At 49.8% G+C, this 27,470-nt stretch overlaps 1 protein-coding gene across 3 annotated transcripts in view; it reads left to right on the forward strand.

Moving 5' to 3' along the window:
* Window positions 1-618: 618 nt before the first annotated feature.
* The window catches only part of COL5A1 (collagen type V alpha 1 chain), a 134,806-nt gene continuing 107,954 nt past the window's right edge, over window positions 619-27,470 (forward strand). For 2 of the 3 annotated variants that reach the window (XM_042052057.1, XM_042052058.1), the window contains exon 1: window positions 619-998. In XM_042052057.1, coding sequence (XP_041907991.1) covers window positions 899-998 — 100 coding nt within the window. In that variant the 5' untranslated portion in view covers window positions 619-898. The remainder of the gene's footprint in view (window positions 999-27,470) is intronic. The other variant, XM_042052056.1, reaches the window with a different exon arrangement.

Below are 27,470 nucleotides of genomic sequence, written 5' to 3' on the forward strand. Positions count from 1 at the left end.
ATCCTGGGAAGCACCTTCCCTTTCCACTCCTTGTTTGCACTTTTACCCTTTCTTTGCATGCGCTTCTCTTTTTTTGCCAAATCCTCGCATTTTCCACACATCCACGTGCCCCATCTCACGGAATCACAGAATATCCTGAGCCAGAAGGGACCCACAGGGATCGAGCCCAATCCTGACCCAAGAATCCCACCCTGTGCAGGAGTCATTGAGGTTTGGGGCAGTGACCGGTCCCTGCGGAGCCTGTTCAGTGCCCGGCCACCTTCTGGGTGTAAAAACTTTCCCTGATATCCCACCCCGACCTCCTGTCACAGCTCCAGCCGTTCCCTGTCACCGGGCAGCAGGGGGGACATCCACGCTGCCCCTCCGCTTCCCGATCCCGAAGGGGGGAAAACGCAGGGAAAAGCGAGGAGATGGGAGGGGGAAGAGGCGGAAAAACTCCGTCGGCTGCTATTCCAGCGGGGGGAAAGCGAGGAAAAAGGCTTTTGGGGGCCGGGACATGCCGCTGGAAGTGGCGGCGGGGGCGGGGGCTGGCCGGGCTCGGGGTGGGGGGGCTGCTCCGCCCGGCCCTGATTTGCTGCGCGGCTCCGAGATTGACAAACTCCTGCCTTGGGTTTAAAAGAAGGGGGAAAAAAGGGCGGTGTGGGGAGAGAAGGGAAACTTTCCGGCAGCCCGGCAGCAGGCAGGGCCGGAGCTGAGCGCGGCCGAGCCCCCGCACCCTCCGCCCGCCCCATGGCTTTATAAAGGGCTGCTCCCCGGGGGGGGCTGCCGGGGGGGCTGAGCGCCTGCTCTGCGCTTCTAGATAGAGCTTGGATTTTTTTTTTTTTATAATTATTTTTTTTTTAATTTTTTTTATCCCCCTCGAGCTGTCCCGAGCTGGTGCCCCGTTTTTCTGGGGAGCATGGATACGCACACGCGGTGGAAAAGGCGCAGTTGGATACGGAGCTGCTCGGTGCCCGCCGCGCTGGTGCTGTTGGGTGCCCTGTCCCTCGGCCGGGCAGGTAAGGGGGGGTCCCCGAGCCCCCCCCCAAACCGCGTGGGGAGATGCTTGCGGGGTCGTGGGGGAGTGGGCGAGGGGGGCTTTGGTGCGGGGCAAAACTCTCGGCTTTGCTTCCTCCCGTGCATTCCAGCAAAAAAAAAAAAAAAAAAAAAAGGAGAAAAAAAAAGAAGGAAAAACCACCCAACAAAACCCACCCAACCTCCTTTAGCTGCCCGAGTCTCTGAATGCCATTTGTCAGGGGGCCCGTAAAAGGGGAAAAAAAAACCTTAATTCTTTATTCGCCTTTCTTGGAGCAAGAGCTGCTTCTTTGCCGGGCTGCTTTTTCCGGAGGAAAAGTCGGGGATGAGTTTCTGGAGGCTCTGGTTCCATAGATATGGCTGTGGGATATGTATGTGAATGTATATTTAGTCCACTCGAAACCTCCGGGCTTGCGTAGTTCCTCCTCCTTGAGGAGCAGAAAGTTTTTTGTCCCGCAGGAATCTGCTCTCTCTCAGCACATCAAAGCTCGGGACACAAAAGCTTTGGAGCTGCTCGGGGGACCTCAAAGCTCGCTATCCCCTCGCCAACCCCAATCCTGCAGGGTTTCTCCCTAAAACTGGGGCTGCCGAGTGCAGCAGGAGGAAACTCTGAAGTTCCAGATGTGCAGCAGCACAGAAAACCACTGGAATGTCTCTTTTCTTTTTTTTTTTTTTTTCCCCTCCCATAATCGTGCAGAAGAGGGACTAAACACGCTCCTGTTTCCCTGCGGGGTTGTGCAGTTTGTTTCCAGAGCTCTGCTTCCCCAAATGTCCGCCTTCCCCGGGTGGGCTGGGAAATGCCACAGCACAGGGAGACTTACGGGGCTGCTGGAAAAGTTTTCCTGGGTGTTGGCAGAGCGTTTTCCCAGTTCGCAGTGGACACTTGGAGGCACCGGCGCTCCCGAGCTCTGTTTGTGTTGGATTTCAGGAGAGCCACTGCGGAGCAGGATTTGTTGGCAGGGCTGAGTTTTGAAATCCGAAAAAGTTAAACTCGAGTTCTTCAGGGTAACTTGAGAACCCGAGAAGTGCCCTGAAGAGCTGGGCTGTCTGCGATTCAGCTTCCCTGCCCGAGTTTTGTGTTCTCCGGGTGTTTTTTTCCCCTGGGAAGCGCTGGCAGCGGGGTGTGCAGGGTTGGTTTGAGTGTCACCAGGACAAGCACCGGCGGGGTTCTGTGTGTAAAGCAGCGGCGTTGGGAATTATTTTCATTTCTGGGCTCTTCAAATGACCTTAAGGAAGAAGAGGTGGGCGTTGGAGGAATGCTCCCATTAAGGCTTTGCTTGTGGAGGCTGAGCAGGATGGAAAAGCAGGGGCTGCTCAATGAATAAAATGTCTCGAGCAGGGAAAGTTCGGGGCAGTGGGAGATCCCAGAGTTGGTGCTGCAGAGGAATTGGGCTCTTGGAGCCGTTTTCCAGCTGGCAGAGCACTGGAATGACACCAGCTCCTCTTGTCAGGCTGCTGCTCGGGTGCTTTGTATCAGCTGAAAATTGAATTATCACCAGACCGCTCTGTTTCAAAGGGAAAACAACAAATTTCCCTCTCGCTTTAGCCTGTGCTGACGCTTTAACGCTTCCAGAGCATCCTCAGGCATTTCCCTGTCTGTGTTTATCCTTCAGACAGCTCCCAAACTCCTTTGTAAAGTTACCAGGTAACTTTGGGGAAAGCTTTTGGGGGCAGCTGCCCGAGCAGAGGGATGGCTGGGAGCTTTTGTGGGGCCAGTGTGCAGCTCTGAGGAATGACTCTTGTGGTGAAAGGCTTTGAGTTTTCCTAATGAGCCGCCTAATAGGACATCAAATAATTTAGATGAGGGAGGAGTCAGTTGGGGCTGCTGATGGCATTGACTAATGCTCTTTATGGCTTTTTTTTTTAATTTTTCCACGTTGTCTTTGGGGTTTTTTTTTCAGCTCAGAGCGTGTTTTAGTTTCACGATAGTTGGTTTCTCTGTGTGGAGCGGTAAAACTTCCCTGTAATCTGGGGGATGGCATCTGGCACAGAGGATTTCCAGCAAAAAACAGGGAAGTAACAATGTCAAAGGCAACACGAACTGAGCTGCCTCCCACCACTGCCCATCCAGCTCAGATTTTCCCGTATTTGCACAGATGATGTCACACTAAAATCTAACCCACAGACAAAGTTGGAGCCTGTCTCTGCTTTTACAAATCCCTATAAAAACCGAATCGGGTTTCTGGGTGAAACTTTTTGGATGCAGCAGTTTCCTTTAGTGGCAGAGTGTAATGAGGATCCGTGGCACAGCCTTTAAAACAAAAATGCTGGAAATTATGCAGTATCCTGTTACCAGCTGTTGCTTCTCCCCTTGGCTCTTCCCCAGTCACCTAAATGAGCTAAAAAAAACCAAAAACCAAACCAAATTTATCCAGCCAGTTAAAACCAGGTTTTTTTTAAAAACACTTTGCCAATCAAAAGTGTTGCTATTGTTTTACAAGAAGAAATCTGACTTTATAAGTCTGGAATTGATGGCAGGTCTGATTTTCCCCTGTAAAACCTGGATTATGCTGTCAGTGCACTGCCAGATTGGAATGGGAATTTGGAAGTTTAGAGCACCCAGCTGTGGGACATGCCCTGGCCAGGGGACAGCAGAGGTCTGGTGCTGTTCTTCCAGGGAGCAGGAGGAAAGCTCTGTGCTGAGCATTCCCTGATTCCAGGCTCGTGAGAAGGAGCTGATTCCATCGGCTCCCTCCAAAGCTCTAATTTGGGAATGGGATGAATCCCATTTCATCTTTTTGGGGTAGCACTGCTGGGGAGTCACTGATTTGTGGTTTGCACAGAGGGACAGCAGAGAGGGCTCACCCAGCTCTGACCAAAACATGTTTTTAATGGCAAGTTTAATTTAAAAAAAAGGTGTCTTGGTGTTGCTTGTAGAGCTTACAAATGTTGTCTGCCCTAGAAGAAATCAGGAGGGGCTGGAAAGGGGTTGTGAATCCCTATTTGAAGTGGGTGCTATCCCTGCCCCTTAGGATTTGGAATTGGAGATGGATTTTTCAGGTTGATTCCTTTTTGAAGTAGTAAATCTCATGGTGAACTGAGGGTGGTAGCACTGCAGGGGTTGTGCTGATATTTCTCAGAACTGGAGGGTGACTCAAACATCTGTTCTCCCAGCTCTGTGGGATGCTGCTGTGCAGGTGGGACCCTGATTTACCTGGGGGTGCCCAGGGGTGTTAATTGGGGTTCCTCTTCCCTGTGTGTGGCTGCAGCAAGTGGTCAGCACAGAGTCCCCGAGGCTGGAGAAGACCTCCAGGTTGGAGTTCAGCCTTTGAACACCACCCAATTAAAGCCCAGCAAATCACAGCTTTATTCAGAAGGGGATTTTCTATTTTATTTATTTTGTTGCTGTGCCAGAGGCCCTGAGTGGCTCAGAGATGTCCCCACCAGCCTGGGCAGCACGTGCCTGGCTGCTTTTCCCCTGCCCCTGAGGCTGTGCTCAGTTCCTGCTGCTGTCTGTCCATCTGAGTCCCCATTTCCCTGCCTGTCCCCAGGATCTGCATTGTCACGCCTGCTTTGGGTTAGAGTTGATCTCTGAGATGAGGCTGGGGAGCAGGAGGAATTGCTCTGGAACATGCCCAGCGTGAAGTGCCATTTATAGATGTTTTGAGTTCTGTCTGGACTTCAGGAATAATCTGGGAGCGCTTTCCAGGAAAGCGTTCTTCGCTCCGAGGGGTTTATCTGCTGGGGAGTTAAAACTGGCCTTTAATTCTTTCAGTCATTGCTTTTAGTCTCATGTCCTGATCCCTGCACCTGCTTCCTCTGGATCTGGGTGCTGGGAATGCCCTTCCCGAAGTGGGGGTGGATGGATGCTGGTCCCTGTGTAAATGTGGAAGTCTGCACTTGGGAAAACTGCAGGGAGCAAGGAGCTGGGAATGCTTTCACAGGAGCTTAGGGGCTTTCTGGCCCCATCCAGCCCGGCCTGGGGCACTTCCAGGGATCCAGAGGCAGCCACAGCTTCTCTGAGCATCCTGTGCCAGGGCCTCACACCCTCACAGGGGAGGAATTTCTCCCCAATATCCACTCTAAACCTACTTTCTGTCCATTTAAAGCCATTCCCCCTCATCCAGAGCCCCTCACGAATTTTCTTGTGGACACTTGAAGGGGCTCTGAGGTCTTCCCAGACTCTTTGGGAAGAGCAGTTCCATTTGGATCTGGTGCTCTGCTGTCATGGGAGTTTACTTCGGAGTGCAGCAGCGCCTAGGACAGGGGAAATCCCTGCTGTGTTACCAGGATGAGTTTGGCACTTCACCCCCTCTGTCCATACCTGCCCACGTCTCCTCTTGCCTGGTGAGTTCAGCTGGAGTTTGATCCCCGGGATGCAGCCGTTGTTGTATAAAATGGATGATTTTGCAAAGGTATAAAATATTATTGGGGTCCTCTGGAAAACACAACACCCAGATTTTGGTAAATGGCAAGTGCTGGTTAAAGTGAGAAGAATTCTCTGGGAAACCAACCAGGATTACACCCCAAAACACACCTGAGGCTTTTTTCATGCGGGGGAAGAGTTCTCCCCCTCTGTTCCACGCTTTTATCCGGTGCAGACTTCCCATCGCATATTTAGGACTCTGCTGTGTGTCTCTGATATTGCTGCTGTTCAGGATATTTTGGGAATGCTGAGGCCCTGAACAGTCAGCTGCTGGAATTGGGTCAGATCTGAGCTGCAGTATTGGTCCCACAGAAAAATCAGTGCACATCCCTCCTGGAGTTCAGGGTGATCTTCCTGTGTAAATTCTTGCATTTTAGCCTCTGTTTTGTGTGCAATGGGTCCGTTCTCTTGGATATATGGCAAGGCTGGGTGATAGAAGCAGTACTGGCATGGTGTGGGAGATGCTGTTCCCAAAAAAAAGGGGATTCCCCTTGGATCAGCAGCCCGGGGGGGGGCTGATGCCATCAAAGGCATCTCCTGTGCTTCCATCCTTCCTTCCAGGCTCTGGTTCTGCTGAGGTCTGGGGACTTCTCGATGCAAAATCCAACTTTCAGGCCTTTAATATAATTTTTTTTCTCCATCCTGGTGCTGCCTTTACCTTCTGTTCTTCCAGCTGTTGTTTATCCAGGCAGTGAATTCCCTTTCCTTTGCCTTCTTCTCTTCTTTGGGAGCAGTTTCTTCACTTCCACCCTGGCCTTTATATCAAATATTTTTCTCTTCCCACTAAATCTGATGTGATAGGGACTGAATTTTCAGTCCTTAAAAATACAATAAAACCTTTGTGTGAAACAAAGCAACACCAAGGATGGGAAGAATGAGCAAAACCAGGAGAACAAAAAAATAAAATAAAATAAAAAGGTTGAGACATGAAAGAATGGAAACATTTTGTTGAAATCTTAATGTTATATGGAAAAAATTGGGTTGGCAACGTGGTATAATTAACCACTGGTTGCTGTTGGCAAGTCCCAAGGCTCTTGAAATTCAGCCTAGCACTGACTGAAGCATCCAAATGATGTCGTGGTTTCTCTGTGGACGTGTCTGGAAAATCTGTGGAACTAAAATAAATAAATGAAGGAACTACACAAAAGGCATTTTTGAGGTCGGTTGCTCCAAGTCTGGGCTCTTTTTTTTTGTTGTTGTTGTTGTTTCTTTCCAGAAGCCAAGAGGATTCTTAACATCATCTGGAAGCTTTCACAATGATGAGATGTCATTTTTTTAGAGGAGGAAAATGGTATTAATGTATTTACAATAGGGTTTTTCTTCAAGTTTGTGTAAGAAGCCTGAGAGAAAAATGGCATTTGTGAGGTTGAGTGAGTGGAGAAGCTGCATCAGGGCTCATTCCTAACCTCTGCTGTGGATTTTCTCCCAGCCCTCAGGCAATTCCCTGGATTTCCCATGTCCAGGGGGCTGATCCTGCATCCCTGTGTGGAAGCTGACATTGAGGTGCTGCTTTAACAGGATTTTATTGCTGATGTGCCAATAAAATCTGAGTTTTCAGAGTTCCAAGAGTCTCCTTCCATCGCTGTGCCTCAGGATGTGATGCTGATTGATTCTTTCTACTTTAAAATTCTTTTCTTCCTTGGGATATTTTTTTTCCTGTTGGGCCACACCAGTGCCCCTCACACCACAAATCCAGGAGTTTATTTGGATTTTGGCTGGAGATTTGGACAGGTTTTTTCCAGATTATACCAAGACTACTGTGCTGTTATATTGGCTGGTCTCAGAATACTTTGGATTCGATCTAAAAAGGAAATTTGGAGCAGAAGATCTCTTGGGCAGCCAGAGAAATGGCAGTTTACTGGGCAAAAAGCCCTTTTTGGGGTGCAAATGGGAGTGGGATGTGCTGGATGGTGAGGAACTGGGGTTTTGGGGGCTGAGCTGCTGTCACCTGCCCTGGGGTGGTGACATCCAGCTGTTGTCCCCATGCAAAAAGGAATTCCAGTGTTTTGCTGAGGGCTCTGCCATGGGCTGAGTGCATCCATCCCTGGGAGTGAGGTTGGATTTCCAGGGAAGTCTCCCATGCTCTGCTGTTCTGGAGTCACTGGGAAAAAGTTTAAAGGCCAAAGCTTAATTTTGCTCTGCTCAGAGCTGGTTTTGCTCTGGTCTGGGTGTCATCAAAGGAGCAGGACACCCTGTTTTCCTAAAAAGGGATGGGATGGATGTTTGGGGGGCCTCTTGTTCTCCTTCAGCTCGATGAACACCGGAATTATCTTACCTTAAATTTATTATATACATTTATTATTGAATTTATTTATTACAAATATTATTAATACACATTTGCCTAAACTCAGCTAAGTCTTCCTGTCAGCTCGGGGTGCCATCCCTGCCTGGATCCAGCTGTGCAGCTGCAGCTAGGGCCACGTGAATTCTTTCGGAATAAATAAAGCCAAAAGTGTTTCCTGGGCTCAGCTTTTCAGCAAACTCCTTCAAATCTTTTTCTTTGCTTTTTTTCTGCTCTCACATGCAAAGAAGGGGAGTTTGCAGTGCTCAGGAAGGAGCTGAGTGGGAAAGGAGAGGTCACTGAGGGGTCTGCTGGAGTCAGATTTAGGGACCAGATTTCGTGTTTCTCGTGCCTGTCAGCTGGAGCTGCTGCTTTTGAGTAAGGAAATTCAGGAAGGAGCCACGCTCTGCCTGAGCTCGTGAGCCTGGCTGGCCTCTCCTCCTCTGCTTTTCCTCCCTCCACCCCCTTTTTTGTTTCCAAGACAATACTGGAGTAAGAATTCACTGCAGCTGAATTCCTGGAGATGACACTGCCAGTTTCCCAGGATCTCTCCTCCTGCAGTGTTTTGCACAGGGATTTTTGCTGCCTCTCAAATACGAATTAAGCAGTGAGTTTGCATGATTTTGTTTTAATTTTTTTCCTCCTGGATGTGCTGGAATGAGATACCTACTCTGTGTGCTCTTGTCTGCTGCAGGGGAGAGATCTGCTCCGGGGGCTGCAGTTCACCAGCTGAATAATGAAAGCATTGTTTGGGTGCCCTTATTTCCAGCTTGCACCATTAAAAGTGAATGGAAAGGTCAAGGAGATGAGTCACAGTGAACACAAGTGTCATTCTGCTCAGGAGAAACGGGAAAAAGGAGCTTCCCAGCGAGGTGCTTCAGCTGGTGCCAGGCTGCTCTGGTTTGCTGGACTCGCAGGGAGTTTCAAGAGGAAATCTTGGCTGGGATCTGCTGGAGTGTTCAAGCACCTAAAAAACCCAGCGAGGGGCTGGAGCTGGGCTGGGCAGCTGGAGCTGCAGTGAGATCTGGTTGGAAAATCCGGGTGATGCTCTGGAAGAGTTGGGCTCCGTGCTGGTGGCTTGGAAAACGCAGAGGTGGAGTGGGGAGGGTTGGTAGCTCTTGTTCTACAGCCACTGGCAGCCAGAAGGAAACAATTCCTCCAAATCCATGTGGAAATTCCTAATGCTCAGCTGGAATCACCTTTCCTCTGCTTTTACAGTGAGGGTGGGGTGAGGGGGCTCTCAGGGGACAGTGTCGTGGAGAGGGACTTGGGACAAGGACACAGGGAGAGGACAAGGAAGTGCCAGAGGGCAGGACTGGATGGGAGAACGGGAAGGAATTCTTCCCTGTGAGGGTGAGGAGGCCCTGGCACAGGGTGCTCAGAGAAGCTGTGGCTGCCCCTGGACCCCTGAAAGTGTCCAAGGCCAGGCTGGAACAACCTGGGATAGTGGAAAGTGTCCCTGGATGAGCTTTAAGGTTCCTCCCAACCCAAACCATTGTGCAATTCCATGATTATCCCTGAAATTCTGGTGAGCAAATGGGTGCACTTGGAGCAGTGGGGTCCCCCCCTGTCCCTGCACCATCCCAGGGAAGGGTTGGAGCAGTGGCACCCCTGGATCTGACGGTACCTGGAGCTGAGCGTGGCCCCGTGCCCTGCCTGGCCCCTTGCAAATGCCCACTTGTAAACGAAGCTTTTTTAATTTCCTGCCCAAAACCCGATCCAAGAAGCCCCAGGTGGCTGGGGAAGCACTGGCAGAGCCCTGGGAAGGGGAGTGTGGCTCGTGGGCTGCACGTGTGGAAGGGCTGGGGAGCTGGGGGGGCTGTGCCAAGTGGGTGGGATGGGATGGGGACCTGGCCAGAGCTTTTCCCTTTAATTGCTGCTGTAATTGCCCTGGAACAGCAGCAGTGGCCAAGGCACAGAAGGAGTTCAGGGCTTGTTAATGCTTTTTTAATAGGGTGGAGTTGAAGTGCTGGGCTCCTGTACCTGTGGGTTTCCTTTTTCATGCCCTCTGCTGGGCTTATCAGTTTGGCTCATTGCTTTTCCCTGTCCTGGCAAGGAAGCAGCCCCGGTGCATCTGGGATCGTGGTGTGCTGCCACAGCCCTCCCTGCATATTGTCCAGCACTCCTTTGGGGTTTTGGCAGTGTTTGAACCCTGAAAGTGCAGAGGAATCTTGAAATTTTTGATTTCTAGCCATTGGATTTTTCAGTTCTGAAGTCACTCTGCTGGTGTAAAATAGATATTCCTCTGAAAAAGAGCTAAACTTCAGGATCCTCATTTATTCTGCACACTCAAAGTGCACCTTCAGTAGAAAACCAGAGGCAACCCTTTTTCTCGTCCCTCTAATCAGAGCTAATTTCCATAAACAACTTTGCAAATGAATTTGCCAGTTCGGCTTTGATCCGAGGTGGCCAAAAATTCTGCCGGAATTCCAGTGGATATCAAATGTCTGGGAACTGGGGCTCGTTTGCTGGTGATGCAATAGGACCATGGAATGGTTTGGGCTGGGAGGGTGATGGGTGTGGTGCTGGCTGAGGGCTGGAGCTGATTTTGGGGGGGCTGTGCCTGGTTGTGGGGTGTAACATTGGGATAATAACCTTTGTGCTGGTATCCTATGGAAATTTAGGATTTCTGCAGAGGGATGAGGGGGTGGGAGGAGTGTTTGGCTGCTGACAGGCATGGAGAGGCGTGGGACAGCAGAGCTGACTGAGGGCAGGAGCTGATTTTGGGGGGGCTGTGCCTGGTTGTGGGATGAAATTTGGGGTTATAACCTCTGTGCTAGTATCCCATGGAAGTTTAGGATTTGTGCAGAGGGATGGGGGGGGGAGTTTGGCGTCTGACTGGCAGGGAGATGGTGGGAGCAGGGCTGGGGTGTGATTCCATGGGAGAAACCTTGAGGCAGGGCAAGAGCCTCCCTGGAAATGCCCCTTGGAGGGCTTTCCCTGGAAAATACGGGGCTGTCCATGCCTCAAATACAGCATCTGCTGCCTGAGGGCTGCTCAGAGGAAAGCTGTGGATTCCTTGAAGGATCAGCACTGCTCGCCCCAGGTGCCAAGCGCTCATCCTGATGTTTTCCTCATTCCCACTGCGGGTCCTGCCCGGTGTGACGGGGAGAGCAGGTCCCTGAGAGTCCCCCCGTGGTGTCTGTGCTCCAGGAGAGCCACCAGGGTGGGAGGGGGAAGCGGGTTTATCCCTCTGGCACTCGGGATCCGATCGGAAAACTGCGAGGAATGTTCTCTCACCAGGGCTTGCCGGCATCGGGAGAGGCGCATTATCACGTCCTGTGCACTCGGGGGGAGAGAGTCCCTCACTCTGCCTCTCTCAAATTTAAATTAAAACAAGCTGTCTTTTCTGTAACTCTTGGATGCTTTCCCTGCTGACCTCAGGAGCTGGGATGGGAGGAGGAGCCAACAGACCCGAACTGGCTCTGGCTTTTTTATTTCCCCCCCTTCAAATCCCGGATCCCTGCAGGATGCAGAGCGGCGAAACAGTGAGGGCCATATCTGCTCTGGAAACATCCATTTTTCCCAGCTCTGTAATTAGGGAGCTGTATCAGGGAGCTGTGGGGGCTGCTGTCTGCGAGGCTGGGAGGGAGCAGGCACACGCTTTTCCAACCACAGACATTCCCACAGCAGGGGCTGACTGAGAAAGGCTGGGAAGGATCAGTCTCTCACCCCTAAAATGGGAGAGCAAAGCCAAGCTGCTCCAGAGCCTTTGAGCCATTCCCAAAGATGCTGGATGTGGCACTTCCCAGATTCCCAAGGCAGCTCTGCACTCTGTGCTGGGAATTCTGCTCCAAAGGCTTGGACTCGATGATCCTTAAGATCTGGTCCAACTTCAGTGACTCTAAAAGTCATCCCTGTGCACGGGCCAGGGTTCTGCTCCGACCCTCTGAGGCTCAGGCTGAGTTTTGTCCTGGCCCAGGGCCCTGTGGCTGGGCAGAAATGGGATTTTTTTGGCTCCTTGGCTGTGCCTCAGGCTCTTGCAGCACTGCCCTGGTGCAGGAGCCGTCTACGTGGAGCTGTGGGTGGATCCAGGGCCGGGAGCAGCCTCTGTTGATTTTGGGAATTTGGTCAGGGAAGTAGCGCGGCATCATCGCTCCCAAATTACAACACTTCCCTTCATCTCTTCCTGCTGCTGTTCTTGATGTGCTGCCTCTGCTGCCCACAGGAGTTTTTGGGAGTTTTTCCAGCAATTTACAGTCCTGGGTGGGATTCAGGGCAGGAAAAGGCAGTGGGATTTCTTATGGCAATGCGGACTAGGCAGGGATAACTGACGCAGATTTTTGCTATGAAACAGGAACCAGAGCCAAACCCAGAGCTTGGTTTGGGTGTGGAAATACCCATAAAGAACTCTGGGTTCCTCAAAGGGACTTCACAATCCACACCAATAAACCCCGAGATGCTCTGAGACGCAGTCAGAGCGCGAGTTAAAGATGTTCTGCACCCTGAGGGGCACTGAGAGCCCAGCAGTGCTTCCCTGCCTGCAGCTCCCTTCTCCAAAGCCTTGGCCAGACAAACCGGGGCCCTCCTTGCCCTGGGGACGCTGATCCCAAATAACGAACAGCCGTGCTGCTAAAAGGAGCACGATCCCTTCGAGCCTGGAAATAGCTGAGCCTCTGCTGCTGGAGCAGAGCTGCCCCATTTTTGTGGCCTGGGATGAAGCTTTTTATGGATTAAGCTGAAACATCTGCCTTTGGGGGAGTGAAGTCTGCCCCGTTCTTTGCTTCAGTCCAGGGTGGGATTTGGGGCCTGCCCCTGTAGGGCCTTGTGGGGTCAGGTTGGTGATTTTTATGATGGTGGCAAAGTGCCCAAACTCAGTTTTATTCAATGAAAAGGCTAAAAATAGATGGTGGGGATGAGAGGGAGCTTCTGTGAAACTGAACTGGGTTCTTTGGTGCTGAGTACCAAAAGTGCCCCAGAAATACATTTCGGGGGAGCTTTCCACACTTTCCTTCCAGTTTTATTGAGTCAGGGATGGCAGAGGAGGGAGTGTGGTGCAGGCAGGTAGGTCAGGCCTGTGCAGGGTCAGTTGACACAGGATTAAATGTGAAAAATTCTTTTGGGAAGTCAGGCCTAGTTGGGAATAATCATTGGGGAGCCCTGGAGGTGAAATTACCTGTAAAGGCTCCCAGAGAGGAGGGAAGGGCTGGATGTGAGGCAGGAGCTGCTCTTGAGCTGAATTTGACCTGTAATACCCTGGGTTTTATATAGAATTATTCTATCATTTGTGCATGGCAGTGATGGGCTTACAGCTGGATCTTTTTTCCATCCATGTCCTGGTGGGTTTGGGCAGGAATGGGCAGGAGAAGGGACCAGGATGGGAAAGGGCAGAGTCCTTCCCAGACTCTCACAGGTCGGAGTCCTGCATGCAGCCGATGTTGTGTTTTTCAGGGATGATTTCTCCCTTCTCCTTGCTCTGGAATAATCTCTCAGCATGCTTGTGAAGGGATCACTCTGAGTGCCCTGTCTGCATTTTAAGGACAAAATTTCTTTTCCTGTAGCCATGGAAAGTGTCTCTTCCATCTGAGCTAGGAATGAGGGCACAGAAAATGTGCTTGGATCACTTTTAAGCTGTTGGTATCCCCCAGTACCAGGTTGTTCATGTATTGCTTATTTAGCGACGAGGAGGACCTCAAAATGCTCCATGTAGCAATCAATCTTCCTAATTCTAAAGTAGAGGATAAAATACACTGAGAACTCAGCATTTGCCATGTCTCCAGGTTCCCAAGTACTTTCTTCCCTCATTTCTCTCCTTTCACTGTAGCTCATCCGTGTGCTGAGTGATGCTGGGCCATGCTTGGCTGCAGGGGTTGATGCCTGCAGGTGTCATTTCCCTTCCCCTCCACCAACCACGACTTCCCCCCATTCCCAAATGATTGCAAGTGTCAGCCTGCGCTTTCCCAGATGCTGGAAGCGTGTTCCTTTCCTCAGTTATCCCAAATGCCAAACCCGGTGGGATGAGTGCCTCCCAGAGCTGAAGTGACAGAGGGATTTTTGTCTCAGTTTCACCACAACCCCGAGCAGGAGCTGAAAGGCAGCCCCAAAAGTGTGACCCCAAGCAGGGGAAAGATTGGGATTTGCAGCAGGATGGACCAGCTGTTAATGGGGAAAAATTTGGGCTTGGTAGGGAGGGAATGGTTGTGAGGGAAGGATGGATTGGGGAATCAAAGGTGAGTTTTGTCTTGGATTTCTTCCTAGCTGTGCATGGCAGCTTCCCTGGGAAGGGCCTTGCAGTTCTCCTGCTTGTTCCCTGATATCCCAGGAGTTCTGTATCCACCCTGAATCCTTCGCCCTTCCTTATCTCTAAGGAAATGATGTTGTGGGGCTTTTTATTTATGCTAATGTCCTGATAAATCCTCAGGCTCTTTGGGGATAGGAATCACCCCAAAAAAGCTTGGACCAGGTGATCTTTGAACCCGATATTCCATAATTCCGTGATAATAATTCCTTAATTGCAGAAGCTGGGCAGGGTTGTGGAGAAGCTGCTCTGGTCAGAAGCTGGCAAAACTTCGGGGATTAATGCTGGATTTGGGTGCCCAGGTTGGGGCAGGACTGAATTTCAGCTTCAACAACTCTGAAGGAAAGCTCTGAGTTCTTGGCACACCTGGAATTTGGGGTGGGTGAGTCTCCTGTGGCAATGGAAGCAGTCACAGAGAATTCCCATGTTTCAGTCTTGGTTCTGGGAATTCTGCAGAGCTCCAGGGAGTTGCTTGGCATTTAGTGCAGCCCCTGGGTGAGAGGCAGAGTGGAGAGGTTTCCTAGGAACAATAACCCTGCCTGTGCTTCGACGTGTTTATTTTGCACCCTGCCTTTTGCTTCATTCCATGTCCTTGGAAGGGCTTTTCTGGAGAACTCCTTCCAATGATCCCTTGCATTTCTCAGACACACTTCTCCCTCTTTTCTGGTGATACCTTGCAGTGTTATTTCAGTTGGCCATTCACCTTGGGGAAATGCCAGCGGAGAACTCCCTTGCCTAATTTAGGACTCCCCATTTTTAACCTCACATTCCCAACACTCTCTGGGCTGATCCTTCCCCTTCCTCATGGCCATTTTTTTATCATCCCAACATTATCCCAGCCCTGCCTTGCTTTACCTCCCCCACAAAAATAAACGGCCCCATTTCCTTTCGCCCGCTATTGTTCCCCTCTTTTGTGCTAGGTACAGTAATGCCTCTGAGCTACCCCTGCTTCCCATCCCTCTCACAAAGAACCTCTTTTCTCCTGCCTTCTGGGGCTTTGGGGCTCTGCAAAGGACCCTTGGCTCCGGAGGAAAAGAGCCCCTGCCCTTTTGTGGCTGTCACTTTTCCTCTCTCCTTTAATTAGACTTGACCCTGCTCATCTTTTGGTTTCCCTTTGACCCTGCTTTTTTCCTGCAGGGAGGGAAGTTTTGGAGGAGTTTATCAGCTCCATTCCTACCTGGCTCACACAAATCTTCTCCCTCATGGGTTAGGTTGGGAAGAACTTCAATTGCAAGGCTCCAAACCCTCCCAAATATTTCCTGTTTGTGGGGTTGCACACTTGGAGCCCAGGTTGTCTTTCCAGCTCTTTGTGTGGCTCCCACAAGTTTTTGCCTCCCTGAAGGTGTTGGTGCTGCTGTCACCACTGAAAGCAAAATATTCATGCTGGTGGCACGTCCCCTCCTCCTGGCTGGCTGCTTTTCCAAACGAAGGACCTGACATCTCCTCATGCACCCCAGTCATGTGCTGAGACCTTTCTCCAGGTGGAGGATCTCTCTCCCTGCAGTGATTTTCTCCTCCTGCTGGGATTCCAAGGGAGTGCTGCTGATTTACCCCACGCCAGGATCTGCTCTCTGGCACAGCTGAGCTGTTTTCCCACCTCATCAGTATCTCATTACTCCAAATCCCCTTTTTGCTGCTGATCAGAGCCCTGGCACTCCTCCAGGCACAGATTTGGGTGGGAAAGCATTCCCAGCTCTGTTTTCAGCAGCCAGGCTGGGGCAGCATCCCTCAGACACCTTTATCATCCATTCCACACCATGCTTGCCCTGTCAGCCAAAGTCCTTGCAATATCTCTGCAGATCCAGCTTCAAAATTAAAAGCCTTTCCTCCCTCTGCCTGCCTGTGCTGCTGCCTTGGGGTGGGACCTGTGGCACTGCTGCCACACGCAGCGGGGGTGTTGTGGGCTGGCTGGGTTTCCAAAATCATCTTGGACTTAGCTGTCATAGAACTGAACTATTTAGGCTGGAAAAGTCCTCCCAATGCCACCACTAAACCATGTCCCAAAGTGTTCTGTCCTTCCAGAGCATCCCAGTCAGCACTGGGAGGAGATTTCTCATCCTGGTTCCTTTGCCTGGATGATCCTTTGAGTGCCAGGCTGTGCTTGGCACGGGAGAACAGTGCCACATCCTGTTTAACCTCGGTGTTTTCCAAAGCCAAACCCCGCTCTGAGGTGCTGAGCAGCTGCTCCAGGAGAAAACCTGGAGGTGAGTTTGGCACAGCCAGCTCTGGGCAGGGCAGGGAGGTGACAACAGCTTTGTGTGGATTTTGGGAGCAGATTCCTGTCCCTTGTCTGCTCCACCAGCCTGGGGTGGTGTTTAAAAGGCAGTGGGGATGTTGGTGGCCATCCCCAGGGAATGACAGAGTCATCCTAGGGCTCTGCTGGAGGCTGGGAAGCTGAGGCAGCTTCTGGTGCTTTGGGAAAGTTTCTGATGCTTTTGGGGCTGAAAAACTTCCAGTTTCAGGTTTATAAAGCACATGCTTAATTAACACTTAATGACTACCGTGGGTGATTAAGGAGAGCTTTATTGGTTGCTCAGGTCAGCAGGGCTGATAATCAGAGCTGCTCAGGAGCTCGCTCTTCACTCTCCCTGACTCCTGCTCGAGGCTGCTGGTGTTATCACCCTGCTTATCAGAACAGAGGAAAATTAATTCAGCAGGAGATTTTGGGAGCCTTTCAAGCAATTAAAGGGATAATGTCAAGGTAAATGCCCTGTGCTGTGGAGAGAGCAGTTGAAGAAGTGGTTCATGTGCCAGGGTATTGATTTCTTTGCTACTTTTCACTCATCTGTTTTTAACCTGCTGCTCATTTGCACCCTTTGGAAGGCTGAGAATGATGTGGGCTCTGCTTGTGCTGTACTCAAGACACGGGCAGAGAACAGATCAACCCCAATGTGTTCAGTCCAGCAAAGTGGGATTAATCCTTTGGAGCCAAAAACCTCCTGTGGGGCTGCAGAATTCAGTGCAGGAGCAAAATCCCTCAGTCCTGGAGCTTGGGACGCTGATTTTGCTGCTGGAGGTGCCCGAGGTTGTGGTGTTGGATTTTGTTTGTGTCTCTGTGCTGTGATTTCACTGCTCAGCACCCTGGAAATGAAAGTTTCTGTGTTGAAATGTGATTTTTTTGTTGCCCATCTCTCAGGGCCAGGTTCTGCCAGCCTCATTAAGGAATTGCCATGGAACAACTTGGGGTTGTGGGAAAGCAGAGCTGTATATTCCTCCTCAGTGGGATGTAGGGCCTGGAAGAGCTCTGTGGGGAGCATCTGGCTGTGCTGGGCTTCTGCACAAAAGCTCCCCTCTAAAAGCAGATTTATTTACAGAGCTGGGGGTTATTTGTTTCCCTTTGGAGAAATCAGTTGTCTGATGGCAAACAGGCTCTTCAGTGTTTACAAAAAGCAAAATAAAGTCCAAAATACCCAGTTTTTAGTGGCCAGCAGATCAAGGTGTTGTTTTTGTGCTCTTTACAGAGTCTCTCTGTAGCTGTCTGTGCCCTGGAAGCTCAGAACAGTCTGAGAACTTCTTGTTCCTCATATAAAATCCTGAATTCCTTCTCAAATTTGGCACTATTTTAGGTCAGGGGACATCAGGAAAGGGACCCTACACCATCTAAGTTACCTGCTTGCAGATAAGAAGGCAGAAGTGTAATTTTCTGGGACCACTGGGCTTATGTTTGTATAAGGATACAAAAAAAAAAAAATCATTATAATCCTACAGATGCTAAAAATCGCTGTAAATTTCAGTCTGCAAATATTAAATCAAAGTCATGGCTGAGCTCTTTAAACCTGGTTCTAAGAGCTCCTGCCATGAACCAGTTCCAGGCAAGGAAAAATGAACTGGAATCAGTGTTTCCCAACCCAAGAGTTTTATTTTGCTTACAGCCCCAAAAAGATGCCGTGGAGACAGAAATACAAAGTCCTTTCCTTACCTACAGAAAAATGGGACACTGCTCACCCCAGGAATGAGGAAATCCTCAGTTGGTTCCAACAGCAGCTCCCAACACAGCATTGTGCCATTTTCCTCTCTCCACATCCATCCTGGGGCTGGGAAGATCACCACGAGGGCTGAGGAATTTTCTTGCTGTTCCAGCTTAGCTTTATAGCCCCAGAGAATTCCATTTCTCCTTCCCCAGCCGTGCTCAAATGTTGCTTTCGCTTCCATGAATCCCACCCAGAAAAGCCTCAGGAGCACAGTGAAACCTGGGGGGGAAAAAAAGAAGGAAAAAGGTTATTTAGAGAGTGATAATGAGTTTTTCAGTCATCCTTTGCTGGACACCAGCTCATGGAATAATGTGGGGAGGGAGAGGGAGCCACATCCTCTGAGCTCCACCTGCAAACTGAGGGAGCAAATGTGGTCCCTGGTCCTTCCCTGCAAGGTAGTGATGGGAATATTCAGTTTTATCTCATTTTTAATGGATGCCAAAAACTTGGAAGGGATTTAGGAATGAGCACTTGAAGCAGTGGAGAGAATATTCGAGTTTTATCTCTTTTAAAATAGATCTGACAAAATTGGAAGGGATTTAGGAACCAGCACCCAAAGCAGTGATGGGAATATTGTGTTTTATCTCCTTTTTAAAATATTTCACAAAGTTGGAAGGGATTTAGGAACGAGCATTTGAAACAGTGGTGGGAATGTTGAGTTTTATCTCTTTTTAAAATATATTTCACAAAATTGGAAGGGATTTAGGAACCAACACCCAAAGCAGTGGTGGGAATATTGAGTTTTATCTGTTTTTAAATATATTTCACAAAATTAGAAGGGATTTAGGAACCAGCACTTGAAGCAGTGGAGAGAATGTTCCGTTCTATCTCTTTTTTAATAGATTTGACAAAATTGGAAGGGATTTAGGAATGAACACTTGAAGCAGCGGTGGGAATATTGCGGTTTATCACTTCTTAAATAGATTTCACAAAGTTGGAAGTGATTTAGGAACCAGCACCTGAGGCAGTGGTGGGGTTTGGAGGCTGAACTTGCAGGGACCCTCTGGAGGGGAAAGTCCTCCCGTGAGACTCAGCACGAAGGGATTCAAGCGTTGAAGGTCTGCTCAGATTGGTGAATTCAGCCACATTTTGTGTGGGACTTGAGAGCCCAGGTGTGCTCTGGGTGCCCAGCAGGAATTCGGGAAAGGCTCATCCCAAAAGCGGCTGTGTGAAGCAGAGAGGCATAAAGATGCCAATTCCTGGGTCACAGCCTGAAGCAGCCACGAGTGGGCATTTCTGTGCCTTTGCCCATCAATTTTCCGTTTCCCAGAGGAGGCAGAGCCATTCCTGCTCCATCCCCTTGTCCCAGTCCCCTCAGGATTTTCCCAGGGGAGCAGGAGGGCCGGGCCATCAGCCCCACTTCTCGCAGCAGCGCTGACAAGGAGAGCTCAGTGGTTTTTATAACTGTCATTGGCCCCTAATTAGATGTTTGATGCCAAAGTAACGATCATAAAAGGCTCTTTATTTCAAACAAACCCATGTGAATAATTATGTAAATATTTGTCTGGGCCAGGCTTGGGTTGAGTCCTGGGAAAGCTTTTTGGATGAGGATCTTGGATATTTCTTGTTGGCTTTAATAGGAGCATATTTCAGTTTTTTAGATGTTATCTTTGGGTTTGAGTCCTCCTGGGTGGATAATGGGAGACCTGAAATGACATCTCAGCTCTTAAATGCAGCAGATATTTCCAATGTCCCAGTCACCTTGTAACCGGTTTAATAGGGAATATCTGAAAGGAGGGAAGGGAAAGAACATGCAGCTGTGACCCGAATTTCCTAAAATCAGCCCTTTGTGCCCCCTTGAAACCCCATTGTGGCAGTTGTGGGTTCCAGGCAGATGAAGCCAGGATTTTATGGGGATATTGGTGAGGAAAGATCCACCAGCTCTTGGAAATGGCAGCGAGGGATGGGTTTTGGGGTGGCTTTGCTGCCTGGGAGAGGTTTGGATCCCATGGGAAGGGTTTTCATCCCCGTGGAGAGGTTTGGATACTCATGGAGGGGTTTGGATCCCCATGCAGAGAGAATTGGATCCCCACAGAGGGATCCAAAACCGTGCAGAGGTTTGTATCCCATGGAGGGTTTAGTGTCCCCATGGAGAGGTTCGTATCCCATGGCAGGTGGGATGGGGAGGGAGGAGCCGGCTAATTAGCTGGGTAATTAGCTCTGATTTGGCTCCTGAGCGCTGTTTGTAATGCAGATGCCGCTCGGGGGAGGTTAATGGGGTTGCCTTTCTCCCCTAATGACCGAGGAGCAGAGATCACAAAGCTCTGTCAAGGCTGAAGAGGAGTTTCCTGACGCTGCCCTAATCCCTCTGGATGTGCTCGGTTAATAGGAACAAACCCTCTCCCTGGGCCAGGGGATGGCTGGGGAGGAACCGCGGGATTTGAGTGTAAAAACCCACCAAAATGTGCCATTTCGGAACGTGGGCAGCAGGGAAATACACCCTGTACCCGTGGTTTATTTATAATGGGAAACGGGGAAGGAGTGGGAGCTGGATGTTGTGCTTGGATGAGCCTCTCCTGCATGTTTGGGATCACCAGATTCTATATTATTATAAAAAACCTGCACTGGCCTAAAGTAAAATAACATTCCCCGGTGATGTTCGAAAATAAATCCGTTTAAACACCTAATTGGGAACAAGACCTGCTGGATAAATGTGGATTAGAAGTGAGAAAATCCCTGGGAACGGGGAATTTAAGTGGTGAATGTCTCCCTGCTCCCAAAAACATCCCTTGAGGACATCTCAGCTCCTTGGGGGCTGAGAATGGATGGAGCTCTGGTTAATTCTGGGCTTTTTTTCCTCCTGCTCTTCCCTTGAAAGCAGCACCTGTGTGGTGCAGTGTGGGTTATATAAACTCAGGAATTAATGCTCCGGAGAAAACTTTGGGAAACAAGCTTCAGAAACACTTTTCATGAAGTCAAGCAGGTATTAATTTGAAATTTGCCTGCTGGCTGTATTTTTGAGGAGAATCAGATATGAACTGAATGCTCCGAGTTGGTTGGTTTAAGCATCTGAGGGAAATAATTGGTTTTACATTTCTCTCCCCGTGTCGAAATATTGGAGTATAGAGTAGGGCTGGAAATAATTCAGCGTTGGGCTTTTTTCAAATCCTCAAATGAAATATTTTAAAATGAAATTACTTCTGCCTGCTCCCATTAACTTTGCAGACAACTCAAAAACCTGCAGTGCATGAAAATGAGTCTTTAGCTTCCGAGTTCCTGTATTTTTGGGAGCATCCCAGCCGGGTTTACCTGGGCATAGGGCAGTGCCCCGCGGGGGATTTGCTGCCTTTGAAGTGGTGATGTGATGTGCGAGGCCTGCCTTGAGCTGGGTTTAGCGGGCTGGAAGTGATGCTGATTCTGCAGGTGCTTGTGTTAATGTGATTAATTAAGCTCAGGGCTGGCCCAGCCACTCGGCAAAGGGCTGGGCACGGCTCTGGGAAGGCTGGAGAGAGGGGATTATCCCACAGTCGTTCATGTTCCCCCAAGTTTTGGCTGCTTTTCCCAGGTTTGTTGGTCTAGATGAAAGATGCTGCCTGTCCCTCTCGTCCCCTGTGTCCTCACACCGCAGCTCCAGCCGTGGCTGTTGCACATCCTGCTCCGATTTCTTCAGCATCTCCCACTTTGAGTGCTGCTGGAAGATGCTGAGAGGGAACAGAATCCTTTGCCGTGGTGTTTTCCTGGGCACAAAGTTCCATTTAAAGGTGGCTTTACGATCCTTTTTGATACCCCTGAAGTGTCGAGAGGCGCGGTGTTGGTTATCCCGTGAGGCTGCGGGCTGCTCCTGTTGGCTCCTGGAGCATCCTGCTGTGCTTCCCCTGGCACAGGAGTGGGGGAAAAAGCCCAAATTGTTGCTCACTCTGTTCCCAAAGTGCTCTGACACCCACGGAGGCTGCTGGCTGCCTGCCAGCATCCCATATAAACCCCACAGGGATGGGCTGGGATTTCCTGGGTGGAGGACAACACTCTGTGTGTAGGATGGCTCCAGCCTGGTGCAGTTCCCACCCCAGTGACACCCTTGGGATGCAGGGAGACCATCAGCCACATAAAACGAGCCAGAGGGCTGCAGGGAATTGATTTTGCAGGAAAACTCCGTTTTAGCTGGTGAATTTTGTTCCTTTTTGGGAAGTTTTGAGAGAGGCCATGAGGAGGAGGCTGCTGCTCACGCTGCCTCTGACAAGGCTCTTAGGCCAGGTCTCCTTTGTTCCTTGCCCTTCTCTGGGAGATGATCCTGCCAGCTTTGGATGCTTCCTTGCAGGAATAACTGTTCTGCACCCCATTAAAACTGATTGCAAAGCTTCTTGTTGATCTTCATGTGCCGCAAGCTCAGGCCCTAATTAAGCCTTGCAGGGCTTTAAGTGGTTGATTATTACAAATTGCTTTGAAAATGTAGCTGCTGTCCCTGTGCCAGATTGTCTGGGAACACTGGGACTCTTCAGAGCAAAGATAAAATGTTGAAATTTCCTCTTCCACCTTCAAGTGCACCTGAGTCCATTGCTTGGGAGCGAGTCCCATGGCAGTGGAGAGAAACTGGGAAGAATTTATCCCTAATTTCCCATCTAAACCTGCCCTCTGTGGGTTCAAAGCAATTCTCCCTTGTCAAAAGTCCTGGAAAACCTCAATGTTCCACCTGTAGAGGAGGTGCCAAGGTTTTCCTTGGGAGGAATGGAAGACTCCTCGGATGTGATTTCCATCTCTTGCTGGTCCATCTCCACGTGCTCCCTGAGGGCTGAGGCAATCCAGGGGCCTTGCAATGATTTTAAAGTGGGATTTTATGTAAAAAAGCAGAGCCTGGGGGTGGGAGGGACAGGGCTTGCATCCCTTTAGGGCTGGTTTTAAGGAGCTGCTCCTAAACCCAGCTCCCTGTAAGAGCTCTCAGTGAATCATTCCAAAGATGGGGTCCTGCTCCATCATCGTTTCCATCTGTGGAGCTACTGAGGGTGTGAGTTCGGAGCTTCCACAGCTCCCAAAATTCCAGCCTCCATTCACCCTCAGTCGTTCAAAGGGCAAGACTCCTGCCAGTAAAGAAATTTGGGCTGGAACACTTCCCAAAATGTCACAGTGACCCAGAAATACTTGCTCCATGTGGGGGGGGGAGCTTGGAAAGCTCTCCTGGATCAGGGCTGGCTGGGATGGGACAGGATGGGAGCAGCCCCGTGGGCAGGGTGGGATGTGAGGAGAGCAAGGACGGCCCCTGGAGCTGGTGATTCACCTCATTCCTCCGATCCCGCTGTCAGGGCGAGCTCCTAAAAATTCCCAGGACGCTGAACAGTCACTGATGTGGGTCAGAGGGTGACACGGCTTCACTCGGGCTCTGCCCTAAAAGGCTTTGTGCTTTTCTTGCTCCATGGATGGGGCTTTTCCTTCAGCAAGGAAGAATTTGTGCCCTGGACCTGCCTTGGGGCCAACTGGGGAAACCCAGGGAGAATCCCACTGATCCCTGCCCACGAGCAGGGAAAGGGAAATGCTGTGCGCTGCCTTTGCACCCTCAGACCTGCCCTTTTAGGGACCCCACCACCCTCTTCCCCTGTCCCCTGGGGTTTTCTCATTGCTTTTTCCCTGGATTTGTGGTTATGGGGGGCAGCAGATCCTTGGAAGTGGCAAAATACCCGGTGTGGGTGCTGTTGTCCTGGAGCAGCTGCTGTCCCCAAGTGTCCAGGGATGGATTTGTCCCTTGGCTGTGCAGGGACATGTCCTGGCTCCCAGGCTGGCGTGAGACAGGGATTTTCCTGGCCGGATCTGCTCCAGGAAAAGCCCATCCTCCTCCTCTGAGCCATCTTTTTACTGATGGATTCTTTTTTTCCTCCTCCCAAGGGAGAATCCCAAATCCTCAGCTCTTAAAATGTGCGGAATTTTTGCTGCCCTTGAACAGGGCTGGGATTTCCCCCCAAATCCTCAGCATTTGCCTGATTTCTGGGCATTGTATCTGTAAGTTTTGCATGGAATTTGCAGCAGATTGTTTAATTATATTCCATGAAGGAAAACCTTGCTCTTTGCTCACTGTTAGCTTTGTTAGAAACCCAAATGATTGATTATTTTTAAAAAATTAATTAAAAAAAAAGGATTTCTGCTCAAAGGAACAGGGATTATTTGATTTTTTTTGAGTTTAATGGAGTCTCTGAGCTGCTCCAGTGTCAGTTCTGGGTTTCTTTCTTTTCCTTTTGGGATTATACATAGGATCCTTCCAATCTGACCCTGCACAATGGTTTCCTTTGTTCCCAGTTGGGACTATTTGGGCTTTTTTAAAAGAAAAAATAAATAAATAAGGGGATGTCATGAGTCATTGGTGAAATATTCTGCAATCTGGAGCAGTGTGAATTGACACAGCTCTGTGGAAGCTCTTGGGAGGAGCAGATGAGCCCTGACCCCTTCCGTAGCTGGGTTTTATTTATTCCCTCTATTCTGCCCCTTCCTAGGGAACAAACTTCAGTCCTGCAGCTCGCATTCCTCGATTCTCCTGCTTAAAATGCCTTTTCTCTTTGCCCAAATAAATAATTGTGGTTTATTGGGCTGCTGGGGTGCTGAAGAATTTAAGAGGCTCTGTAAAGCCCATCCAAAGGATGCTGGAGCAACGGCAACTGGTGCTTGATATCCTTATTTTGGGCCCTGGTTTTTATTTTAGCTTCTGCCACCCTGTTTTAGTCAGTTATCCCAGGGCTGCAGCTGGGTCAGCTGTGGTGAAAAGTGTTTAGATAAGGAGTCAAAATTGTTGAAATCCCAGAAGCCTGAAAAGGAGACTCCCAGCTCCATAAAAAAAGCATCACTAAGGGGAAGCAGCTTCCAGTCCTCACTTATTTCTTGTGCATCTGACACAGGAACTCTAGGGATAATAAAACAGAATATACCTAAATTAGGATATCATGTATAAATACCTCTTTGTATTTAATTCCAAATCTAAGCCCAGATGTTCCTGTCAACCTCTGGGGAGTGAGAAACCTGGAGCCCAGGGAAAGGGCTCTGCCCTGCCTGGGTCCAAAGGCAATAACTGAGTGTTTATGTAGGGCCAAGAATATCTTGGAAAAGTGCTTAAATAAGCCAAGGCTGGTAGAGCTGGAAGGGGAAGGGTTTCTTTGGAACAATGTGGAGCACCAGTCCCTCTGTCGTGGGAATTCTCAGCTCCCTCATGGAGGGACCCCGACCTTGGATGGGTTTTCCACGTTGGGATTAAAGCTTTGGGATCACAGATGGCTCCTTCTGTCCCTCAGCAGCTGCTCTGACCCCTCATGCTTTGGGGTTCTGCTGGAAAACACCTTTTCCCTTAAAAATATGGAACAGCCTCTGTGTGAGGGTGGGGAGGCCTGGCACAGGCTGTGCAGAGAAATTGTGGATTCCCCATCCCTGCAAGAGTCCAAGGCCAGGCTGGATGGGTTTTGGAGCAACCTGGGATAGTGGAAGGCATCTTGAAATTCTTTTCAAGGAGATGCTGCTCCTGAAATAATCCTTATTCCCTTTATTTGCTGTCACTGCTTGCTGGGAGATAAACGACAAATTTCTGTTGCTTGTTCCTATAAGGAGGCTTTACATCCCAGCAAATCCACATCCCTGCTGCTGGGATGCGAATCCCCAGCCTGGTGGGACTGGTGGTAAAGGATGGGGAAGTTGCAGAGGGCACCTGGAATGAGCTGGGAATGGTTATTTATCCTTCACCTTATGGCCTCAAACCACTGCACATCAACCACAGCGTGACTGAGAGCTGCAGCATTAAGTCCTGAAGGGCTTTGGGATGTCCTCTGGCTGCTCCAAAAGTGAATATGGAAGAAAGTTCTCCTGTTCCAGGCTGCTGACCCCTCCTGCAGACCCCCAAATATCTCAGTTGTGGAGTTAACAACAGGGCAGCTGTGCACAGGAAATTTGTGTCTCAAGATGAGTTTTTTCCACTTTGAAGGGTGGTGGAAGGCAAAAAATTGAAGAAAGGTTCCAGGAAATCCCATAAATTTTGTCACAGAATCCCAGACTGGTTTGGGTTGGGAGGGACCTTAAAGCTCATCTCATTCCACCCCTGCCATGGGCAGGTTCATAGACCAGCTTGGGCAGAGCTCAGCTTTAGAATTCCCTGGAATGCAGACCGTGCTCTTTTTAGAAGCCTGGCTTTTCCTTTCGTCCGGTGCTGCCCAGTTCACTGCACTGGGAGAACTGGGACAACACAGGGAGTGTCTGTTCCCAGCACTGGTGATCCTCAGGAGCTGCAGCCCTCAGCTCAGTGACAAGTTTAAACACTGTGGCTTTCCTCGGGGATCAGCATTTCATTAACGACCTTGAAAAATGCGATTTGTTTGGGGGTTTGGTGCCCGTGATTCGGGAATTTTTCACACGCTGGGAACACAGAGATGCACAAGTAACACACAAGTGACTTACAGCGGTGCTTTGGGGTTGTTCAAGAGCTTTGCTTCAGGTGTTAAAAATTATTATTACAGGCATAAATATGGCTTAGATTAATGACTGCTGGCTGAGGCTGGGATTTGCAGAGCAGGAGCTGCAGCTCCATCTTACACTGAATTTCAAGAGCAACATTTCCATTGGGTTGTTGGGATTTTCTGGGGGGTTTTTTTAGTGTTTTGGTTTGTTTGGGGTTGTTTTGGTTTGTTTGGGGGTTGTTTTGGTTTGGTTTGATGTTGTTTTGCTGGGTTTTTTTGAGGGGTGAATACTATTTAACTATTTTCCTGATTTTCATGCTGCTCCATCCTCCTTTTAAGAGCATCAAGCTGGGGAGCTGGTGGTGTGTGCCCTCTTTGGGCTGACTCCCTGAGCCCTTGCAGGAGTGCTCGAGGACAGGACAGCATTCCTCGTGGGATGCCGTGGCCAGGGAAGATGGAATTAGGAGGAAAAACCAAAAATTAGGATGGGAAATCAAATAATTTAACTTTTGGATAATGGTTGAGTGGAGAAAGCGTTTCCCTGCCCTTCCCTGCAGTGGCTGAAGCAGAGCTGGTTGTGCTGTGCTCTGTGACTGACAGGTTGTCATAGGTTAGCAAGCATAGTCCCGGAAGGGACGTCCTTGCTAAGGGGCGCTTACAGTTTCCTCTGGGAACTGATAGAACCTATCAGCTGGCCAGTTTGAATATGGACAATTCTCTAAGCCACTTAAAGTTGTGATCACCTCTGTGATCCACATTTAAGAATAGGCAAACTCCCCCTCCAAGCTCTCTCTCGTTTCCGGCGCTGGGACAAGTGGCTGCGGGCCCCGTGTGGGGGCCAGCGGGCCCGGCCAGGCCCTGCTTGGGCCAGGCCGGGCCGGGCCACGGCCATCCTGGAGCCATGGACCTGTTCCAGCCGTGGAACCCCCCCCACTGCCTTGCCATGGGCAGCCGGAGCGGCTCGGCTCTCCCCCCTCTCCACTGCGATAAGAAAAATTCAACATTCCAGCTGCAAAGCTGCAAGGCCGAGGTGAGATTAACCCTTTTTATTGCTGTGAAGAGCTGAAAACCTGAGGGAAGAGAGAGAGGAGATGCTTAAAGCTGAAAGTCTGTTGTGAAGCTATGATATATCAGAGTATCCTGTTGTAATTTCATGAAGATATGGGGGGTGGAGTGTTCAACTCGTGAGCAAAAGCACCTGCGCTGAGATAGGCAGATGCTGACGCAGCTGTAATTTCATGAGAAGTTT

The sequence above is a fragment of the Corvus kubaryi genome, unplaced genomic scaffold, assembly GCF_017639235.1.
Source record: "Corvus kubaryi isolate FWS band 111438036 unplaced genomic scaffold, C.kubaryi_AGA036_p1.0 78, whole genome shotgun sequence".
NCBI classification, from domain to species: domain Eukaryota; kingdom Metazoa; phylum Chordata; class Aves; order Passeriformes; family Corvidae; genus Corvus; species Corvus kubaryi.